The following is a 19,982-nucleotide window of genomic DNA, read 5'->3' on the forward strand; positions in this document are numbered from 1 at the left end:
CAGAACTGCTTTAATGTGAAAGTGAAATCCGCGTTTTGAATTGCATCTGGCATAGACGGCTTGGAGCTGGTTATGATCGCTCGCTGCCATGCGTCTCGTGTTTTGTTTTTTTTTTTCTTGTTGGGGAAGTGCTGCCGCCTTAACGACACGGAATGGAAGCGCATAATCCACAATTTCTTTTTTTTTTTGTCATCTCATTACAACAATTAAAGGTGTATTCACTTTGAACATACAATATTGTGTATTATTGAACTTTTGTATCATACTCATGACTCTGCTTTCTTAATAAATGCGCAATGTACTATGTGAAAAAAACGATACCTTCTGCACATGTAGGATACCCCATTTTCATTGTAATAAACCGCCTTGTAGCTATATATAATATATTAGTGTGTATATAACGCCAAGTAAGTGGCAATAAAACTCATATCACTGTAAGGATGCCAGTAGCCAGTTCCTACATATGTGTCCACTAACAGGATTATTATGTTGCAGATTCTGCTGGACATGGACTTTAATCATCCTGTTTGGGTCTGAATCCTATCAAATGAATGGGTTGCGGTAACTAATCGGAAGAAATAGGATTTTACGTTTGTTGGTTCTGCATTACTATTCTGAAGTGTGAAGGGGGGTTTAGACTGTTTCCCTCGATCCATACGATTGTTTGAATTTGTGGGATGCGTTGCTTAACTGGATAACATGCCAGATCCCGGCCATCTGGTTTTTCCAGAGGTTTTCCCGTTGAAACACTTTTCGGCTGGGATACCGTAGATTACCCTGTACTCGTTAAACTTTACTTCTAGCTTCAGATGATTCTAGCAGATGTCCAGGCTGGTACTTCATCTGTTTTTTAAAGAAGCTGTTTTTGCCCCAGATAGTCAAGAATTTGCCCAATGCTTTATTTTATTTCACATGTAACATGCAGTTCCCTTTACAATTTTTTGGAACCTGAGTCGTCTTCATCTCCTACGCAGGTGTGTTTTTTTTCTATGTAAGCTACGTTTAGAGTTTAAAAAGAAGGCTGGCTGGGTGTTTTTTCATCTGGTCATCTACTGCAGGGATTAAGTGATGAAGATGTTTTTTCCCGGTGGAATGTGTGCGATTATTTGCGGCTGTGGCAACAACGTACTTTAAGCTGCCTATGTCTCCTTGCGACTAGAGCAGCGGCTCCAAAATATAGCTGGTGAATAATGTGAAATAATTGTTTTGTGTTTTCAAAGTAAGTGGGATGTTTGATGAAAGCAGGAAACTTTCTTTTGGCTAAGAAAGCCCATCCTGATAGAATTATGGACCCGGATGTGATTTGGATCCAGGTCTCTGGAAGATGACTTGGTAATTCACCTTCAGTGGTTAGTAGGATGCGAAACTGGCATTAATCTTCATAGAGCTGCGTGAATGTCCTCAAACTATGTATCAGCCGACCCCTCCAAATCACCATAATGGATACCCGGATCGCAGCATCGTCAACGCAAGAACACGGCCAATGACGACAGACAGCTGTGTGTAGCTAAAGTAAAACTTTATTAAGAACAAGTAGAAAATCCTTTCTATCTGGGCAACACGAAAAAGTAACAGTTTGTATAAAAAAAGGCATATAGAAAAAACTACACAGTGTAAGGCTAGAGGTTGACTATAAGGGGTGTGAACCGAAACCCCCCAATGCTTTGGTATCTGCGGCATCATACAAAAAAAACCTGCAGTTCTCTTAAGTTATACTTTTAAATTACCATATTTCCATTTAAGTTCGTAAATACAATATCATTTGCAATATAAATGGAGTGCTTGTTTCTTTCAGTTGGTTATGTAACAAGATTTTTCCATCCATGGTACAGGACAAAAATATTTGGACAGACTCTAGTGGAGAGCACTGCTCCCTGGAGCTTACAATCAAAATCGGACCTCGCTACAAATGATTGGTAGCAGCCCGCACCCATAGGACAAGGATAACTAAATATTATCCGGAGGTCACATGCAGCGTTTCAAAGAAGAAATAATCAAGTGAAACCGACCCTATTACAGAAACAGAATAGACACACAGGAACGCATGTTACAATAACCACAGTCCCAGCTGCCGTCACTTTAATGCGATAGAAATGTTTTATATTTAAACCGGAATTCTGGCGCAATCACCATTAAAGCCAATAGGCTGTTGCTGTCAATTTCTCTGTTTCTATCAACAGAATTGCTGTCAATTTGCAGTCAGTTTAAGATAAAATAATTTTTTTTTAGGAGTGTTTATCTTTTTCTTTCTATGTTTAACAGCAAACAAGTGATTGTTCTATATAACTCTGAGATCCTGAAGCAGTTTGGTAAATCTGCAGTAAGACCGGTGAGAAATCAGCGGCTGACGCTATAAAGGGCCGAACTCGGTGACATCAGTGCAAAGCTGTAATAAAGCCAGAGAGGATTCCTAAAACCTTTTCTTTATATAAAAAGTAGAATTTGGAGCCTTGTAATAAAATACACATACAATAAAAACACCGCAATTAGTTACAGTATAAAATAGTTTGTTTTTTTCTTCAAGTAACAGAAGCAGCATTTAATGATTTTTCACCCCAAACGAAAACTATCTCACACTAGGAGAGATAAGACGACGTGTTTACAGAAATGCCCCAACTCGCTGGCCGTTAAGAGATGTCGCCCCCTACAGGCAGCGAGACAGCCCTAAACCAGAAAGTATTAAATAAAAGGCACGGAACACAAGATCGCCGTCTTCTAAAAGAACCTCACTAAAGGACGCTGATGGAGTTTCCAGTTATACCCCTGCCCTGCTCACAAAAAAACATGGAATGAGCGGCGTTACAACGTGAATTAATGCTTTGGTCTTCAACTACAAAATAAAAATTCTGTTAAAAGCCAGCGAAGAGCTGCAGTACCAAATAATTATCACCAAACATGGTTCTGCTCGGGGTATACTTTGTAAGTTCTCTCATTCCGTTTTCGCCTGTTCTTTTACTCTTCGCAGGCAAAGTACAGGGATGAGGAAACAAACCGCACACATGCTAAAGCATAATTCCGCCCCAGCCAGCCAGTACACTGAAAGGGAAATAGAATATGTTTAATCTGCCGTCCTGAGCAGCCAAACCACCTGCCGGAGCCTCATACACACACACACACTAAATATGTCATATATTATATATATATATATATATATATATATATATATATACACACACACCATATCTCTCTCTCTATATATATATATCATACATATACACACACACACAGGCCATACTTACATGTTGCAGACAGGATCGGTCCTACGGCTCTGGCCAGAGCTCCAAGGCTGCGGAGGATTCCCATCACGGTCCCCTTCTGACTGGCGGAACCTATAAATATACGTAATGAGGACGGTGCAGCCCGTGGAGCCATCTGATCCTTTATAAAATATAATAATAAAGCCGGGGGGTACAGTGCAAGCCACGGCTAATGAATTAACGCTAAACAAAAAAAAAAATCAGTCTTTAGTCGAAATTCATAGTTTTTGTTGGGGCAACAGAGAAGAAGATCTGAAGAGACCTCCTGAGTCTCCAGAGCTCATGTAACGCTACATCTTTATCACCCGCAATAAAATACTCCATTTCTCTTGGGCTAAATAACGGTACATGATAAATCCACAAGACAAAAGTTCATGATATTACTATATTTGCTCGATTATAAGACAGGGGTTTTTTTTCCAGAGCAAATGCTGAAAAATGGCCCCGGATATAAGACGATGGTTATCTCCTACTAAGACATGTCCCCCGTGCTTCAGATTCCTTGGCGTCTAGTGGGGCAGCCGGTGGAGATCTGTGCGATGCACGCAGACAACCTCCGCTGCTGCCGCCACTTCTGCCGGAGCTTCTATGACGGAGCGCCGGTATCACATTACCCTCTGGTGCTCATTCATAGAAGCCCCGGCGGAAGTGCACATATGATTGACAGTCCCTCTTTGCTAGAAGCTCAGAATGTTCGCTGGATGTGCGTTTATCACAGGGTTCTACGGCCCTACAGAAGGTATTCCGGGGCAACTGTGCCCCCCCCCCACTCCTCCCAAAAATGTATTTCTTTTTAGGAGAATAAGTCTCGCTACTTCCAAAGAATCTTCCAGTGACCAATGCAGTAAAAATGTATTTTTGAAGCCCAAAAATATTGTAATGAAATATTTAAAAACAATAAAAAGAAGCGAACGCTTTGTACATACCGTATGCCGACACCAGCGAGGATAAACAGGGCACAACGATAGCTGCAGCTGAAACAGATGGAAATCGAGTCATATTATTCTCCATTACCCCAATGATGTCATTATTATCTTAGTTTATATAGCGCCAACAGATTCTGGAGCGCTGTACAAGGAAGCTGTATATAACAATTATATAGTTCAGAGAACACCATTTTCACAGACACGTTCAGGTAAAAATGTAACAAAAGCATGCGATATTGTATATATTATCGTCCTATTCGCTCCCAGATATGATTGCGTTAAACACGATCTCATCAGATGAAGACAAGTCAAGGATTTCACAAAGAGCCGTGAAATTACAATTGGGAAGGCCGCCTCGGCATGTGTTTTAAATTAGCCGTGCTGGGCGTAACGTGGCCCTCTTCCAAACCCTAGTCGCTGTCAGCAAAACAATTGCTATGACAGGAGGCCCAGAAATCAGGGAGGCAGACGTTAATTACGAGGTCATAGTTACACAAAAGCTCAGCAGAAACACACACGCATAATCCAGCCTTTTAGCAGAAAAAAGGAGTTTACGAACTCCCAGGTTATCAGCTTTAATAGGAGTGATTGCCTTGTGTATATTCAGATACCCACAACTCCCATCATCCCGGATTACAACCCCCATCATCCCAGATTACAACCCCCATCATCCTAGTTATACTCAAACTATGACCTTTCTGAAGTCTGTAAAATGTACTTTTTAAGATGTCTTGCAAATTGGGGAAATTTTAGCATTCAGCCATAGAACTGCGAATATTTCATTTATAATCAGGTTCTTTATTAATGCAGATATTTGCGCTGCGAAAACCTTCAGATAAATAAATTATATTCTTAAAAATTAAATAAATTGATGTGTGTAATAGAAGGAACGCGAGTCAGACGGGGGATATCAGAATGAATATTAATGAGCCTCCATTATAGGAAATGTATTAAGGGATGATGAAACAAAACATTCAGGTCATTATCATCTTGGAAATCTTCCGCCTGGCTTCACACAAACACTTTTCTCTCTCCCTGAACCGGCCAGCAAGTAAAACGCAGGAACCTCACTTTCCCGAGCTGGCTACTAACTTACACCCACGGCTGGCTTGTGGTCATTTTAGTGAATACTCAGCCCCTGACCCCAAAAAACTTGACAGTAAAATAAATGAGCCAAAAAAACCGAAGTGAGATCGGATTTATTCTATTAAATGTACACATTCTATATCAATGATTTGGTACTTTTTTAATCATTAATAGGAGTGCTAGGGACTAATTCCTTTTTATCTAACATTAGGGGTCCAGGAGCCCCCATTACTGCCCACAATACTATTTATTAATGACCGAACGTATATGGGCCCATTATATGGGACACCCCAAACATTTCTCTCTTACTACAATACAAATCGGATGGATTGTGAGAATCTTTTCCACGAATACGATACGTCCGGGCTGATAAAAAAAACAAACTCACCGAAAGAATAGAGCAGGACGCCAAGTCCCAGCAGGACCATCCCGTCTGCCCACCCAATCAGCACGAAAGCCGGGATCAACAGGACCATGGCCTGCAGAGACGGACATGTTTGATTAGATCGGGGGTATTTGTGCAGATTAGCAGGGTGCGCTTACAAATAACCAATCGCAATATACAGAGAAACATATAGATAAATATAGAACATGACCCCCTTCAGACAAAGAAATACATGCATATAGGTTATTCTGCGGACAGGGCATTACATGTTACATCCAGCTTCGTTTTGTGTGGTTGTCATGGCATTAAAGTGGCATCGCTACGTGAGCTCCGCTTTTGTCATCTCTACACACACCCTTCTCTAGATGTCATTTCACATAAACTCCTCACCGGCCTGATTTGATGCCATAATCTAATATTCGGATGCCCTTTGGAAACCAAAACCCAGTTTGTTGTTATATTTTATTTATATTCTGCACATTTGTTTTAAGATAAATACATTTCGGGGAGAATAAAAGCTTACATCCAGGTAAAAATATTCTTTCCTCTATATGACTCTCTTTCTCTCTCTCTTCTTACTTTTAGCAGATCTGATACATTCACCGCTCGTTCTAATGAATCGTTTCAATGCTCACAGCCTTCTGTGTTTAACCGTTGTGTGCGCTAAAAGGGCTTTATTCGCTAAAGCTAGGGCTGGCAGGACAGTCTGCACAAGACTTAACTATTCCTTATGAACGGCCAACACAGGCAGGTCTCTCCTCCAAGAAAAGCTTAGCTGGCCCTGCATAATGTTTAATTCAATGGGTGTGAAGACTGAGGAGCCCTCAAGGATCCAACTATACATTATACAGGGTCGGCCACGCACTTTCGGCAGCAGAAGCTCACTAGGGTTGGTCGTTCATAATGTATAGTGAAGTCAGCTCTCCCTTTAGTGAGTGGACCTCAGTGCTGCACCGAATCCTCAGCTGGTGGCACATCAAAGGGTTAATGCAGATGGCTCCCCGGCCCACACGTTTGGTACCCGTTTCACGGCTGCAATTTCATTCCCTGGTTTGATTCTGCGAGCGTAGCCTCCTTGGATTAAAGCCATCGTGATTCCGATGAAGAAGAACATCTTCCCTTGCTGCATGCTGCCAAAGATAATGCAAAACACAGGTTACAGGCGAGTCTCACAGCCGGGAGCATCGGGAGCGCACACTCAGCGGACACTCCGTACGGGCTGATCCCATGGAGGATGACGGTAACTACACGGGAGGTAAAACACGTCATACAAACGTGTTATTTAACAAGAATGCGGAGACTGGAGCCGGTTCCTCTCCCGTCCCGTTACAGGTAACACGTGACATATACTTATATATCGCCAGCACATTCCGTAGCGCTGTTACAATACGGGAAAATATTTAACAATTTAAAGCCGACAATAACTAAGAAGCATTAAGACTTATTTTTATAAAAGCCAGGGAACTTTATAAACCGAGTGCACATGCTCAGTAGAACAGCCAATCATATGTATGCTAGCAAAATACCAGCATTCAGATAGCACATATGTGATTGGCTGCTGCTGCTCCCATTGATTTCAATTGACCTATTTGGCGAGTTCTGCAGGAAGCATACTGAGGTACGCTTGCCGCTTCCAGTAGAGACTGCTGGGGGCGGGGTTACATGAGAGACTGCTGGGGGCGGGGTTAAATGAGACACGACTGGGGGCGGGGTTAAATGAGAGACGGCTGGGGGCGGGGTTACATGAGAGACTGCTGGGGGCGGGGTTACATGAGACTGCTGGGGGCGGAGTTACACGAGTTCTACGTTCTAAGGCTTATAACTAAAGAATGCCTGCACCGATTTGCATGCAGTGAAATACAAACTCCAGCACAGACCTAACACGAAGCAGGGATGTTCCTTTAACAAACCGACAGTGTGCTCAGCCCAGTGCACCCAGCCTAAATGTGCTTTCAGAATGAAATTCCTGTGAGGTTACGGCGTGTCTATCACATGCCGAAGCCGAGTGCTGCTCAATATTACATCCCACTCACTGCCATGAGATAAACACCCCTCCTACTGACTGAAACCATACTCTCGCCCACCAAGGAGGAAAGCCTGTAACGGGTTCCGCTCCCAAACTCAAAGCTCTTTTGCATCTGAAACTTAGATCCGTACCCCAAGCTTCCTAACAAGAAAGAGCGCCTGACGTTGGCCGGTCCTGCAGCCCAACGTACATTCCTGAAACACGTAACGGCCGGAAGGCAGCTTTCCACCTTATTTTCTATAAAACACGCAAAAGACGGCATTTGAATCTATGTAGAATTATGGTCGTTCATCAGGATATTCTACCGCAGGGTACAGGGGGTTCACCCGAGACCGGACTTATACACAGACCGCGATGGAAGGCGTCCGGCCCCTACAGCTTCCCGGGTGTTACTCTATAGGGGCCCCCGTACCTATAACGCGCGGATCCAGCCGCCGACAGGCAGCGCACACAACAGTGCATTAATTCCCAATACAGTGAATGTTATGCAGGGGTGAGAGGGGATTCCCTGTCCTGCTTTTGCCTAGACCAGGGGTAGGCAATCTTCGGCTCTCCTGATGTTGTGGACTACATCTCCCATAATGCTCTTACAGTCATAATGCTGGCAAAGCATCAAGGGAAATGTAGTTCACAACATCTGGAGAGCCAAAGATTGCCTACCCCTGGCCTAGACTAACAAGAATCTACACTCCCACAGGCTGGATCCTTTCTGTGCTCCTATATTTTTACGTCATTTTGAATGAATTCATTTTGGGTTAGTTCTCCATCGCTGCTCTCCTGCCAAATGCCCTTTTCGGGCCCCGGAACCTGTACATTCAATGATAACATTAAGTTAGCCAGCTGTGAAATCGATGCCGGTCTCTGAAGTGTTTTTTTAGTGTGCTGAGGGCGATCTGCAGTCCGTAGGGCTGTATATTCCACGCTCGGATCACACGTTTCCTGCGCTTCCCTTACAAATCACATCCAGACATTCATTCCAACGGAGCCGAGTATCGGTCCGAGATCACGGTCTGCGATACATCAAAACCCAAACGCCCCATGAGAACGCGCGATGTCCGAGAGAACGCAGGCGATCTGTGTCACGGACACGGAGTTTATTCAGAGCTCAGACGTCGCTGCGTTTATCAGCTCCCCAAGTAAAATGACCCCTCCCCTGTATAATGTATAATACTGATCAGGACCTTCACGCAACACAAAGTCCTCGAGGAACGGAACCTTATAGACAGCCGGCCCTGCGTGTGTTTCTGGCACGTTTCCCCTGTTTACGTCCTGTTTACCCATTGTACAGCGCTACGGAATATGACGGCACTATATAAAACAATAATAATCACATACTAAACAAACAGAGCAGGCATGCGCAGCATCGACACACGAGGAATGGAGGTGACACACGCTGGATCTTACCTATTAAACTGGAAGCGTTGGTGGGTCAAAAAACTGAGTGTGTACTCCAGTCCGGAGAACAGAAAGAGGTACAGAAAATACACCAGACCCAGGACTCGGAGGTTCTGCAAGCCTACCCGGCGACAGAAAAACAATGAGCTGGACATGTACACAATAATTACATCTGACATATGAAATACACCGCTCCCCGCACACCCAACACCCAACATACACCACTCCCAGCGCCCAACACCCGACATACACCGCCACTCCCCGCGCGCCCAACACCCGACATACACCGCCACTCCCCGCGCGCCCAACACCCGACATACACCGCCACTCCCAGCGCCCAACACCCGACATACACCGCCACTCCCAGCGCCCAACACCCGACATACACTGCCACTCCCAGCGCCCAACACCCGACATACACCGCTGCTCCCAGCGCCCAACACCCGACATACACCGCCGCTCCCCGCGCGCCCAACACCCGACATACACCGCCACTCCCCGCGCGCCCAACACCCGACATACATCGCCACTCCCAGCGCCCAACACCCGACATACACTGCCACTCCCAGCGCCCAACACCCGACATACACCGCTGCTCCCAGCGCCCAACACCCGACATACACCGCCGCTCCCCGCGCGCCCAACACCCGACATACACCGCCACTCCCCGCGCGCCCAACACCCGACATACATCGCCACTCCCAGCGCCCAACACCCGACATACACTGCCACTCCCAGCGCCCAACACCCGACATACACCGCCACTCCCAGCGCCCAACACCCGACATACACAGCCACTCCCCGTGTGCCCAACACCTGACATACACCGCCACTCACCGCGTGCCCAACACCCGACATACACAGCCACTACCCGCACGCCCAACATCCGACATACTAATTACCCTTTTTATTACTTGAGTTAAAGATGGGGCCCGATAAATGTTTTACCTTAGGGTCCCTAAAGATCTAACACTGGGGTGGCCTACAGACTCTTCAAATATGGAATCCACCAATCCCACAGGTATCATCTGATATGGAGGAGCAGCCAATAAGAAGCCTTGAGTTTGATACGTCCTGTTGGCCCGACGCTGATAACGGTGCAACGCGCTGGGACGGCTTTAGTCTCCCCAGATTGTAGCAGTATAGGAGCTTTCTTATAATAACATGTATTTTATTGTGTTCATCACCTCATCCTAATGACTTTTTTCCACCCAAGCGGATATTAACCATGCTTGAGTCACATGATTATAGCGCCCCCTGGCAGCTGCCGAAAGAAATTAAACTTTTCCACAGCCCCGCAAGGAAATTCGAAAATAGTTATTTTACCAGACTTTGTCAGAATTTTCTAAATAGAAACAAAGAGGTTATATAAATCTCATCACGTTGGGAAGCCGCTCATTGCCCACATTTCAAAGGCCAGTAAAGGCTTATAGGAAGTACCTCTCATATTACATGGATGCAAACTAACCGCATGATAAAAACACGAACGGTATCTGACACATAGCCTTCTTTTTACATAGACCTAGGGGAGCTGAAAAGAGGAGCAGAAGACAGTGGGGACAAAACCCTTCCCTGGTCTTCTGTCTTGGGAACTAGTAGACGTTTGGAAAGATGAGGACCTGTGTACGCTCTTGGCTCGTGCTTAACGCAGACATGCAAGGAGCTGTCTACACAAGCGCATTTACAATTCTAGAAACTCAGCAATATGTTGGCCACATGGCTGAAGAAACCTAGTGTCAAACCATAGGCTTAATCCAAGGCCGTATTTTAACCTCTCCCGTAAATACTCTAGCTACACTTACCCGAATGGTTCTTCAGTCTTGAAGATTTGGGCACTTTGGTCTGGGGCACAACTGATCCCAGATATGCTCTTTAGTCTATTCTACTGCTGTAATGGTTCGGGGAACATGTATTGTTGGGCAAGCCGGTGTGTTTAAGAGAGATCCCAAGGTTCTTCTCAGGTAGAAGGTGTGGAGGAGAATGACCAAGAGCTGAACTACAACTCCCATAGACAGCTATTAAATTACATGTAACAAAAAACACCCAAAACATACTTTCATTGGAAGGAGAGTCACGTCTTCTTGTTACAGCAGAGAATTTAAACAACGCGATAGGACTGAGTAGATCCGAAGCTTCCTGAAATCCGGCCATCACGGAGGACACCTGTAGACATGGAGAGATCGGAGCATTTACACTAACAGGACAGGAATCGCGCAAAAACCATCACATTTCCCAGCATGCTGCAACATCACCTTATCTGGTCACATCACAGTGCTTATATCAGCAACTTCGATATTGTATATATTATATATATTATATGAGCAACTTCAATATTATATATATTATATGGAGCAACTTCAATATAATATATATTATATGAGCAACTTCAATATTATATGTTATATCAGAAACTTCAATATTATATATTATGGTATATCAGCAACTTCAATATTATATTGTATATTAGCAACCTCGATTTTATGTTTTTTTTAGCAACTTCGATATTGTATATTATATCAGCAACTTATTTTAGAACTAGTGCAAGAATCCATAAAAGAGTAAAATGTGTGCATATTGTGGAAAACTAAGTGAATAGTTCTAAAAATGATTGATAAATACAGAAATTGTCACAGCTGACCTTCTGTTCAGCGTTTGGTCCTGGCTTCCTATCTATTATCCTCATTTTAGGGTATAAAGCATAGATAATATTTAGATAAACCTCCCTAAAGGTATGCGACTGCTAAGCCATGCAGGTGAGTAAAAGGTTAATTCTCTGGGAAGGAGGGTTAATTTACGTGTATACACCCTGCATTGATCCCATGGCTGGGATTCCATCCACGGGGAGTGCCGGTGGAAACAGTTTTAGAACATGAAATAAATCACGGATGGACTTTTATCCCTGAGTGAGAAGAATGCGGCAAACCCAAGCGCACACTCCCCAGCATGAGCGAGGCGGCTTACACTACAGAGATGGAGGGACCACCAAACTTTACACATGACCCACATGTTTGGTTTAGTTTTTTATCTCCATCACATAAATGGGCTGTGAAATATTTTTTTCATAACCCCATTGTACAGCGCTGTGGAATAAGATGGCGCTATATAAAACAATAATCGATAATAACCTCTTGCATGGCAGCACTAACTGTAACGTCTTTCTAAACAGGTTATTAGTGATCAGATATTAGTGCCCCACGGTGACGCTCATCTGAAATAACGAGGGGATACGTTATTTCTTGGTGAATATTTCAGCCAACGATCATTATCTCCTGAACTGAAGCATCTTTTAGAAGACAAAACCCTCTTCTTACAAATCTATTTTTGTTATATTTCGAGATACAATCAAAAAGTGGCTCGCTTTGTGTCATATCCCTAGTTGGGGCTCATTGAAGAAGAAACACACACTAATTGTCCTGACAAATGCTGCGGGATGTCTCTAAAATATATATATATATATCTTCTTGGAGTGGGAACTGAGGCAGGGGGAGTTCAGAGAAGGAGCTCTCTGCGTTTAGGTGACATGGGCAGTATGTCAGTCCCAGCTGCTAATGGCGTAACATTCAACAGCCCTCCGTTTAAACATTCCAAGGAAATCAATCTTGTGTAACTTTTTACTACGGCTACCGCGGTCTTCCACAACACGCATCATTTTCACGCATTGCCGACCAGCCCATGTAATGTACGATTCACACATACTGCAGGGCAGCGCTTTACCTCTGCTTGTAAGCATGGCTCCAGCCTTTGCTATGACGTGGCCCCTGCTGTTACAGCGGTTTGGGTCCAGTGTCCCGCATGGGGCCACAGAAACCTTGGGCTATGGGGTTGTATCAGTGAACCCGCTGCCACACATGGATTCCCTTCCCTTGTTGTGACCCAGCAGCTTTATGGGCTATTTTACTTAATATCCAGGACAAGGAAACCCCTACTTTACAGTTACCCCTATTCTAATTCACCAGGCACATGTATAACACAAACACACTATGACACACATGACTATAATCCCTGTCTTCAAAGTTTAAAGACGGTTAACGTACATGTTTAATAAGCCTATAGGAGGTAAGAGGTAGAGCAAGGCATTTAAACTCTCTTAACTTACCCTGTTCTCCTTGGGAAGAGTTTCCGGAAGAAGCAAGAAGATGAACATCAAGTCGGCAACCGAGAGGATAAGGGCGAGTATGGCGGGACGGACGTAGAACAGCTCCCCCGCGGCTGCGTTCACCGCAAAATAAGCGCCGATCATCGGGCCAATGGTGAATCCCAGCGAGAAAGCGACTCCGATCATCGCCTGATGGGGGGTAAAGAAATTATTTTATTGAAGGTCGATGTGTTTCTTCGAGGGTCATTCGCTCATTTTAAGTCAGATAAAATCAAACAGGAACAGCAGACCCGGCAAGTACATCGGAGCCGAAAGGAGCGAGTTCTGCCAAATATTAACTATATGCAGAACATATAATGAGCAGAGGGAAGGGGGACGTTTAATGAGCAGAGGGAAGGGGGACGTTTAATGAGCAGAGGGAAGGGGGACGTTTAATGAGCAGAGGGAAGGGGGACGTTTAATGAGCAGAGGGAAGGGGGACGTTTAATGAGCAGAGGGAAGGGGGACGTTTAAGCGTTGGATTCTAGGTGGCGCGAATAATGTATTTCCAGACGCAGCGTGCTTAAGGCATCCTTGTGGTTGTTTCGTCCTCTAAATGGACATAAAATCGGGATGATGATTGTTTTATTTTTTTTACCCTCCCTGCGTTATGGGCGGATCATTCGTTATTCCGGTATCATCCTTTAAATTCTACTGCGCTCGTGGCAAAGGAAATAAAAACACAAATTCTGATGTATGATGTCAGGTGTTAAATATCCAACTTAAGGGATCACATGACATCATATACAACCAAATCAAGGTGTTTGTGCTAAGAAAAAGGCTGCTTTTGTGTTTAAAGCCCACCCTGTAGGGCGCAGAATCAGAGTAAACATTACTTTTAAAACCCCATCAGCCGTCTCCCCAGTTGGAGAGGGAGGACAGACCTACAGATACAGCGACTTTAAAAGCAGGGTGATGATAGCACCATCCCCAAGAAAGCACACAGGTTCTACAATCCAAGGTTTAGAGGAACTCAGCATCTGGTTCGATGATGAAATAATGCTAAAGACTGAATGTGCTTTCCACATATACACATTTCTGTTAAAACACGGTCTTTTGCTGAAGAGGAACCTTTATTTAAGCCATTGCTTAACCTGTATAATGCGATATATATATATATATTATATATATATTTCAGCAGTGATGGCGGATCAGCAGCGATGGCCACTTACCATTCCTTTACTGCGGCTTTTAAGGTCGGGTAGATCTGCAATGATAGCGGTGCACAGACTGACGTTCCCTTTACTCAAACCTCCCACCACGCGGGACAGGAGAAATACCCCAAAACTTCTTGACATGGCCCATAAGGCGTAGGAGGCAATTAGACCCACCTGTCAGGGAGGAAGACATTAACAGAGATGTTTAATACATACTATAACACTGTATATATATTATATATATATATATATATATATATATATATATACACACACACACACACACTTATATACTATAACAGTGACTCTCTCTCTATATATATATATATACTATAACAGTAACTCTCTCTCTCTATGTATATACTATACTATAACAATTCTGCAGTCTAGAATCCCAATTTACTAACATCTTAATTTCTGGAACTTTAAAAAAAAAAAAAAAAAAAGGTCTACCACGTTTTCACAATAACACTTAGCCCACTTCTATAGAACTTAAACCAATCCTTGAGAAATCCGTGGAAGGATTCGGGTCCCGCTGGACCTCATTAGCTACCGTCACTATAACGCTTCATGTATGTTTTATTCTTTCTGGTATACTACATACAACATGAGATGGTTACACGGAAACTGTTTTTTTGGGGGTTTTTTTTTTACTATTTCTGCTCCTGTCCAGACACCAGCCAATGATGGCAAGCAGTGCTTACAGAAAATCCATAAACTGCTCTCATTGCGATTATTTTTCTGTTTCCACCCCAAACCCAGACTGCTTTCACGGTAACTCGATTAGGAAACACTAGAATATTTGGTCACCGTTATCTTAAACGCATTATGCTGATTTCAAAACCTGCGAAAACCTCTGCCTGAGTCTTCCTTCCTTCCTCAAACCGAAAAGGAAGACGAGGTCAAAAAAAGGCATCTCCTGAGCGCGGCCGAAACAACAGATACTGCAGCTAAACGTACCATATAATGACATCATATCCCAGCACCCCACCTTTAAAGAATACAGAGTGCCGGGACGGAATCAGCTACATAGACCGTTGACTCGGAACAGTCCCTCATAGCGTTACTGTCCTCATCTCCTTTAACACGTCCATCGAATGGCAGCGCTACAGGGGGCCTGATCTCCCGAAAGGGCTACTGGCTCCCTGTTATATGGCAGAGAGGCTGCCACCACCCTGGACCTGCCACCCCAGACCAAGATACCCCACGGGACTCTGATGACAATCCCCGGGAACATGTTTGCAAAGGGAGAGCATTGAAACGCAAAGGGACGATGCAGCCATCATAAGCATTAAATCTGACCGTAACTCACCGTTTAGTGGATAATCCCTAGAAGGACCATGGGAAAGAGGGCACACGCCACACATGAACACTGCACACCTTCTCAATGTGACACTTTTACGCCACACAAGTCACAACACAGTTAACTAGTAACACTCTGGAGATGTATAATAAATTCATGGTTCCCGGCACATTCACATTATGCGTATAGTTTGTAACGGTGAAAAGTAAACAATACGAACCGCGGTTATCAGCAAAGCTTTCCTTCTCCCGACGTAATCCGAAGCGGCGCCGGTGAGCGGGGAGCAGAGGAACTGCAGGAGCGAGAAGACGGAGCCGATAAGACCTGAAAATGACGACATTTAAAGGGGGTTATGGCTGCATACAGGTTACAGGTGCCACACACGTCCCTCTTACCACTACAACACCCATCACTCTGAGCAGAGGATAGCACAAGGTTTAGTCCTGGAAAGGCCGGAGGTCACTGACTTTTAGTTTAAAGAGATTACTTTAGCTAACATTGGTGATCACCGAATATTAACCCCCCCCGTTACCTGTGACAAATAACAATCTCCGGCCCGTGCAAAACGTCATTGGTTAACAGACCCGGCGCTCGCAGAATTCCATTCCAATAAGACCTTTTTTGCTTTAGCTGGTATTTAAATGTATTTTTACATTGAATTTTCCATAGGAAATGCCATTCAGGTCATTTACCCTTTGTACAGTGCTGCGGAATATGATGGCACCATAAAAAACAATAAATGATGACGGTTCCAAGGCTCTCTCCGTGTCGCGGCGGCATGCTGTCACACAACATTCTTCCTCATTGAGCTTCGCGAAATCCCCGCGTATTCCCCGGAGCGATTCTCTCTCCTGCTTCCTCTGTTTGCTTTTCATATAATAACGCATAGACGACGACACACGCTGCTGCAAACTACCACTCCCACAACACTCGGCCAGACACTTACGGAGCACCATAGGCTTTTGATCTCAGGAGTGTGGATTTTTCAGCAGCAGTAAAGTGCCACAGTGCTTTTCCAATAAGGTTGTCCTGCCACGTTTTATCTTCAGGGCACGCAAAGGGTCAAAGAAGCTGGTACTACAGGACCTTTGTAGGCGATCCGGTCATATTTTGGTTACGTACCACACTTAGCACTTGCTTTATGGCGATGCTAATCAAGTCCTGTGTAGGATAATGAAGTCCTCCCCTTCTCTGACTTTTATGAGTCAGATGGTCCCTCTTGGTAATTAAGACTGAGACCTCCTTTGTTTTGTCTAGTAGTTTGTGCCAAGATAACGTAAACGCATTCACAGCTGTCACAAACATTGTATTTTACACAAACTCACAGTACAAATGTTACACAAAATGTTTAAAAAAAGGAAAAAAGAAAGAAAGCTGGGAGTTTCCCTTAAAAAATTGAGTTACATCCTGGGCTAAACAGAAAAGATTTTAGGTGGCAGAGATCAGAGCTGCTATAATGTCCCCCTTATAAAAACAGTACCCTGGGAAGAATCGTTGCTCATATAAGCGGGTGGAATGGGGTGTAGTTGTGGGTTGCGGTGCGGCGATGGGTCGTAGATGTGGGTTGCGGTGCGGCGATGGGTCGTATATGTGGGTTGCGGCGCGGCGATGGGTCGTATAAATGCCGCCTTATGTAGTCGCATTATGTAGATTAAAGCCTCTTCCTTGCCCCTTGCTGGTGGCGCACGGCAGAACATGGCGGCCCCGCGCCCGGCCCCCGCAGAGGCAACCGGCTAATCTTACCTCCGAACAGCACGCTGTTATATCTCCTCTCCGGGGGAACCCCGACCAGCGTCGCAAACCAATCCACGGCACGCTGGAACGTCCCGTAAAGCTGATCCTAAAGCCACCAGAAAACAGTCAGGGCGTTTAAACAGCGGGGGGCGGCTAAACAGCGGGGGGCGGCTAAACAGCGGGGGCGGCTAAACAGCGGGGGGCGGCTAAATTTTTGGCAGAATTTATTCTTGTGATTATTATTGATGAGGGGAAAGCGTTCCCTGTGACTCGTTAATAAGGCCATTGGCTCACAATTTCCTGCCGTCACCAGTCAGCCCCGCAACCGGCAGCCACGGCCATCGCGCTCAGTCACAGGACGGCTGATCATGATGGGAGAGGGAGTTTATAATTTAACCCCCTGCATGCCGGGTGCCCAGAGGCTGGGGACGTTTCTTTGAGGCGCACTCACCCCAGACGTGCTGTAATGATCCAGTATGGAGGGGAAGAGCGGCAGGATCAGCGTGAATCCTAGGAGGTCGATGAGGAGAGCGAGGAACACCACAGTGATGACTCTGCCGGACGACGGGCCCCGGGGCTCCTGGGTCTTCACGGCTCTGGACTCCATCATCCTTCCCTCCGTTCACAGAAGAGCCGACAGCCGACTGCCGAGCTTCCTCGTTCCTCCAAACACAATAAAACCAGTGCTGACTCACAGACATTAAGCAACACGAAGCGCTCGGCCGTGTCACATCCACCCCGTGCAAACCCTGTTACTGAACCCGTCCGCAGCCAGAGACATCATTCCCTGCGTGTTTAACTTCCCTCCACCACTTCTACTGGGAGGAAGTTCCGTTTATCTACTACTCCTACATTACGTCTAAGACTCTGACACTCTATAGTGTTAGACTGCGACATTCTGTTCGTACGGCTGCACTTACATCTCCTCCGTTATACCGAGTATATCGCTCATCACCCCCCCCGCGCATTCACGACAACTTTCAGCAAACGGCGGTGAGTTAAGCGAACGTGGAAGCGATGTAACGGCTCCAGCAGGGAGACGGATCAAGACACGCAGCACTCACTATGGAGGAGACGCGGCTAGTGAAACCAGGAGCCAAGCGGCCACCGGAACGTGACTGCCGACTACTAACTTTCTGGGGGTGCCGCTATTCCTGCTTCCTAAAAGAACGAATCTCAATAATACTCAGCCCTATAGATTGTAAGCTCCCTCGACAAGGTCTTTATTATTCTGTGAACCAATTTTAAGAATAATGACAACAGTGACAGCAAAGCGTAAATACAGCAGTGGCTGTCACTCTATGTGGTGCGAGAGCCTCCTCTCTCTATATTAGGAGCGCCGGAGCGATGAGCGCGTCAGCCCTGCTCCATACATTATTACATAGAATATACGGCATGACGTACAGACACGACAACAACCTCCAGACCCTGATCAGAAGAGCTTACACTCTACCAGTGGTTAACCCCTGGCACACTCCCAGAATGCACTGCAGCTCCATCAGCTGAGCACATGGACTCCCAATGTCTGCTCTCTTCACACCTAGAATGTTTCAGAGCTCTCCATGCCTCCCTATTACCTTTACCTGCCCCCTCCTCTCCTCTCCCAGCCCTCCTCCTCCTCCTCCTCTTCCTCTCTCTTACCCGCCCCCCATCCTCCTTTGTGGTGCATCCAGCACCCGGCCTCTTCCCGCACAGATACCGCCGTCTGCCAGCTTGTGTATTTCTGTCCCCCCACACTGTTGGGGTCTCTGCGCTTCCCCTTACCCAGCTTCTCTTCCTGCAGAGCGTCTCACCACTGTGGGCGGGGCTCATCCTTCCGAAGCCCCGCCTCCCGCGTCACGGACTCTCGAGGGTCCCGCTTGTTTTTCCTCCGTGCGGGGCTTTCAGGGGGGAGAGCGAACGCGAACATCCTCACTACCGCCACTCCCATCAGGCTCAGCGACCGCCATGACATCCCCACTACCGCCACTCCCATCAGGCTCAGCGACCGCCATGACATCCCCACTACCGCCACTCCCATCAGGCTCAGTCGCCGTCCTGACATCCCCACTACCGCCACTCCCATCAGGCTCAGAAGCAGTCCTGACACCCCCACTACCGCCACTCCTATCAGGCTCAGCTTGCTTCCTGACATCCCCACTACCGCCACTCCCATCAGGCTCAGCCGCCATCCTGACATCCCCACTACCGCCACTCCCATAGAAGCAGTGTCTCCTGGTATCCTGATAATTATATAATGGCACGGGTTCTGTAGCGCAGTACAAAAGATGCTCTGCCCTCCAGACGATCCACGACAACCTCAAAGCCAAATTGGCTAAAACTGCGTAATCCGGTCGCTTCCAAAAAACCCTCGTCACAGCGAGAAAAATATTACTAAAAAGGGGAATTAATAGCGGAATAACCCGGGGTCCGGGAGCCGCCTGCTAAACGGTGATACGAACAGGATGTATCTCTGGAAAGTCACGGGACAGGATATATTTCTGTAGCTCTGTTTACACTACAACTCCCACAAAGCATAGCCATTAGCCTCTGTTTGGTTATAAGGGCGGACGTCATGTTCCGCAGAGAGACTCGTGGG

The 19,982-nt window shown here is 45.7% G+C and overlaps 1 protein-coding gene across 1 annotated transcript; it reads right to left on the reverse strand.

Moving 5' to 3' along the window:
* Window positions 1-2,929: 2,929 nt before the first annotated feature.
* SLC75A1 (solute carrier family 75 member 1) lies at window positions 2,930-18,014 on the reverse strand. Its single transcript, XM_089498456.1, has 12 exons — window positions 17,856-18,014; window positions 17,414-17,510; window positions 15,891-15,994; window positions 14,383-14,541; window positions 13,172-13,360; window positions 11,130-11,238; window positions 9,085-9,196; window positions 6,676-6,784; window positions 5,658-5,748; window positions 4,184-4,231; window positions 3,240-3,329; window positions 2,930-3,036 (listed from the first exon to the last, which is right to left on the reverse strand). The coding sequence occupies exons 1-12, from the start codon at window positions 18,012-18,014 to the stop codon at window positions 2,930-2,932; spliced, it is 1,374 nt and encodes a 457-aa protein (XP_089354582.1).
* Window positions 18,015-19,982: the final 1,968 nt, after the last annotated feature.

Source organism: Sceloporus occidentalis, unplaced genomic scaffold (assembly GCF_023333645.1).
Source record: "Sceloporus occidentalis isolate IW3139 unplaced genomic scaffold, rSceOcc1.0.p SCAF_120, whole genome shotgun sequence".
Lineage (NCBI taxonomy): Eukaryota > Metazoa > Chordata > Lepidosauria > Squamata > Phrynosomatidae > Sceloporus > Sceloporus occidentalis.

Coding starts and splice junctions, on each gene's coding strand:
- SLC75A1 (XM_089498456.1), bottom strand. CDS start 18,014: ATGATGGAGTCCAGAGCCGTGAAGACCCAGGAGCCCCGGGGCCCGTCG. Junction 4,232..5,657: donor CGTCCTGCTCTATTCTTTCG/GTGAGTTTGTTT, acceptor CATCTGTTTCAG/CTGCAGCTATCGTTGTGCCC. Junction 3,330..4,183: donor CTCGCTGGTGTCGGCATACG/GTATGTACAAAG, acceptor GTATATTTATAG/GTTCCGCCAGTCAGAAGGGG.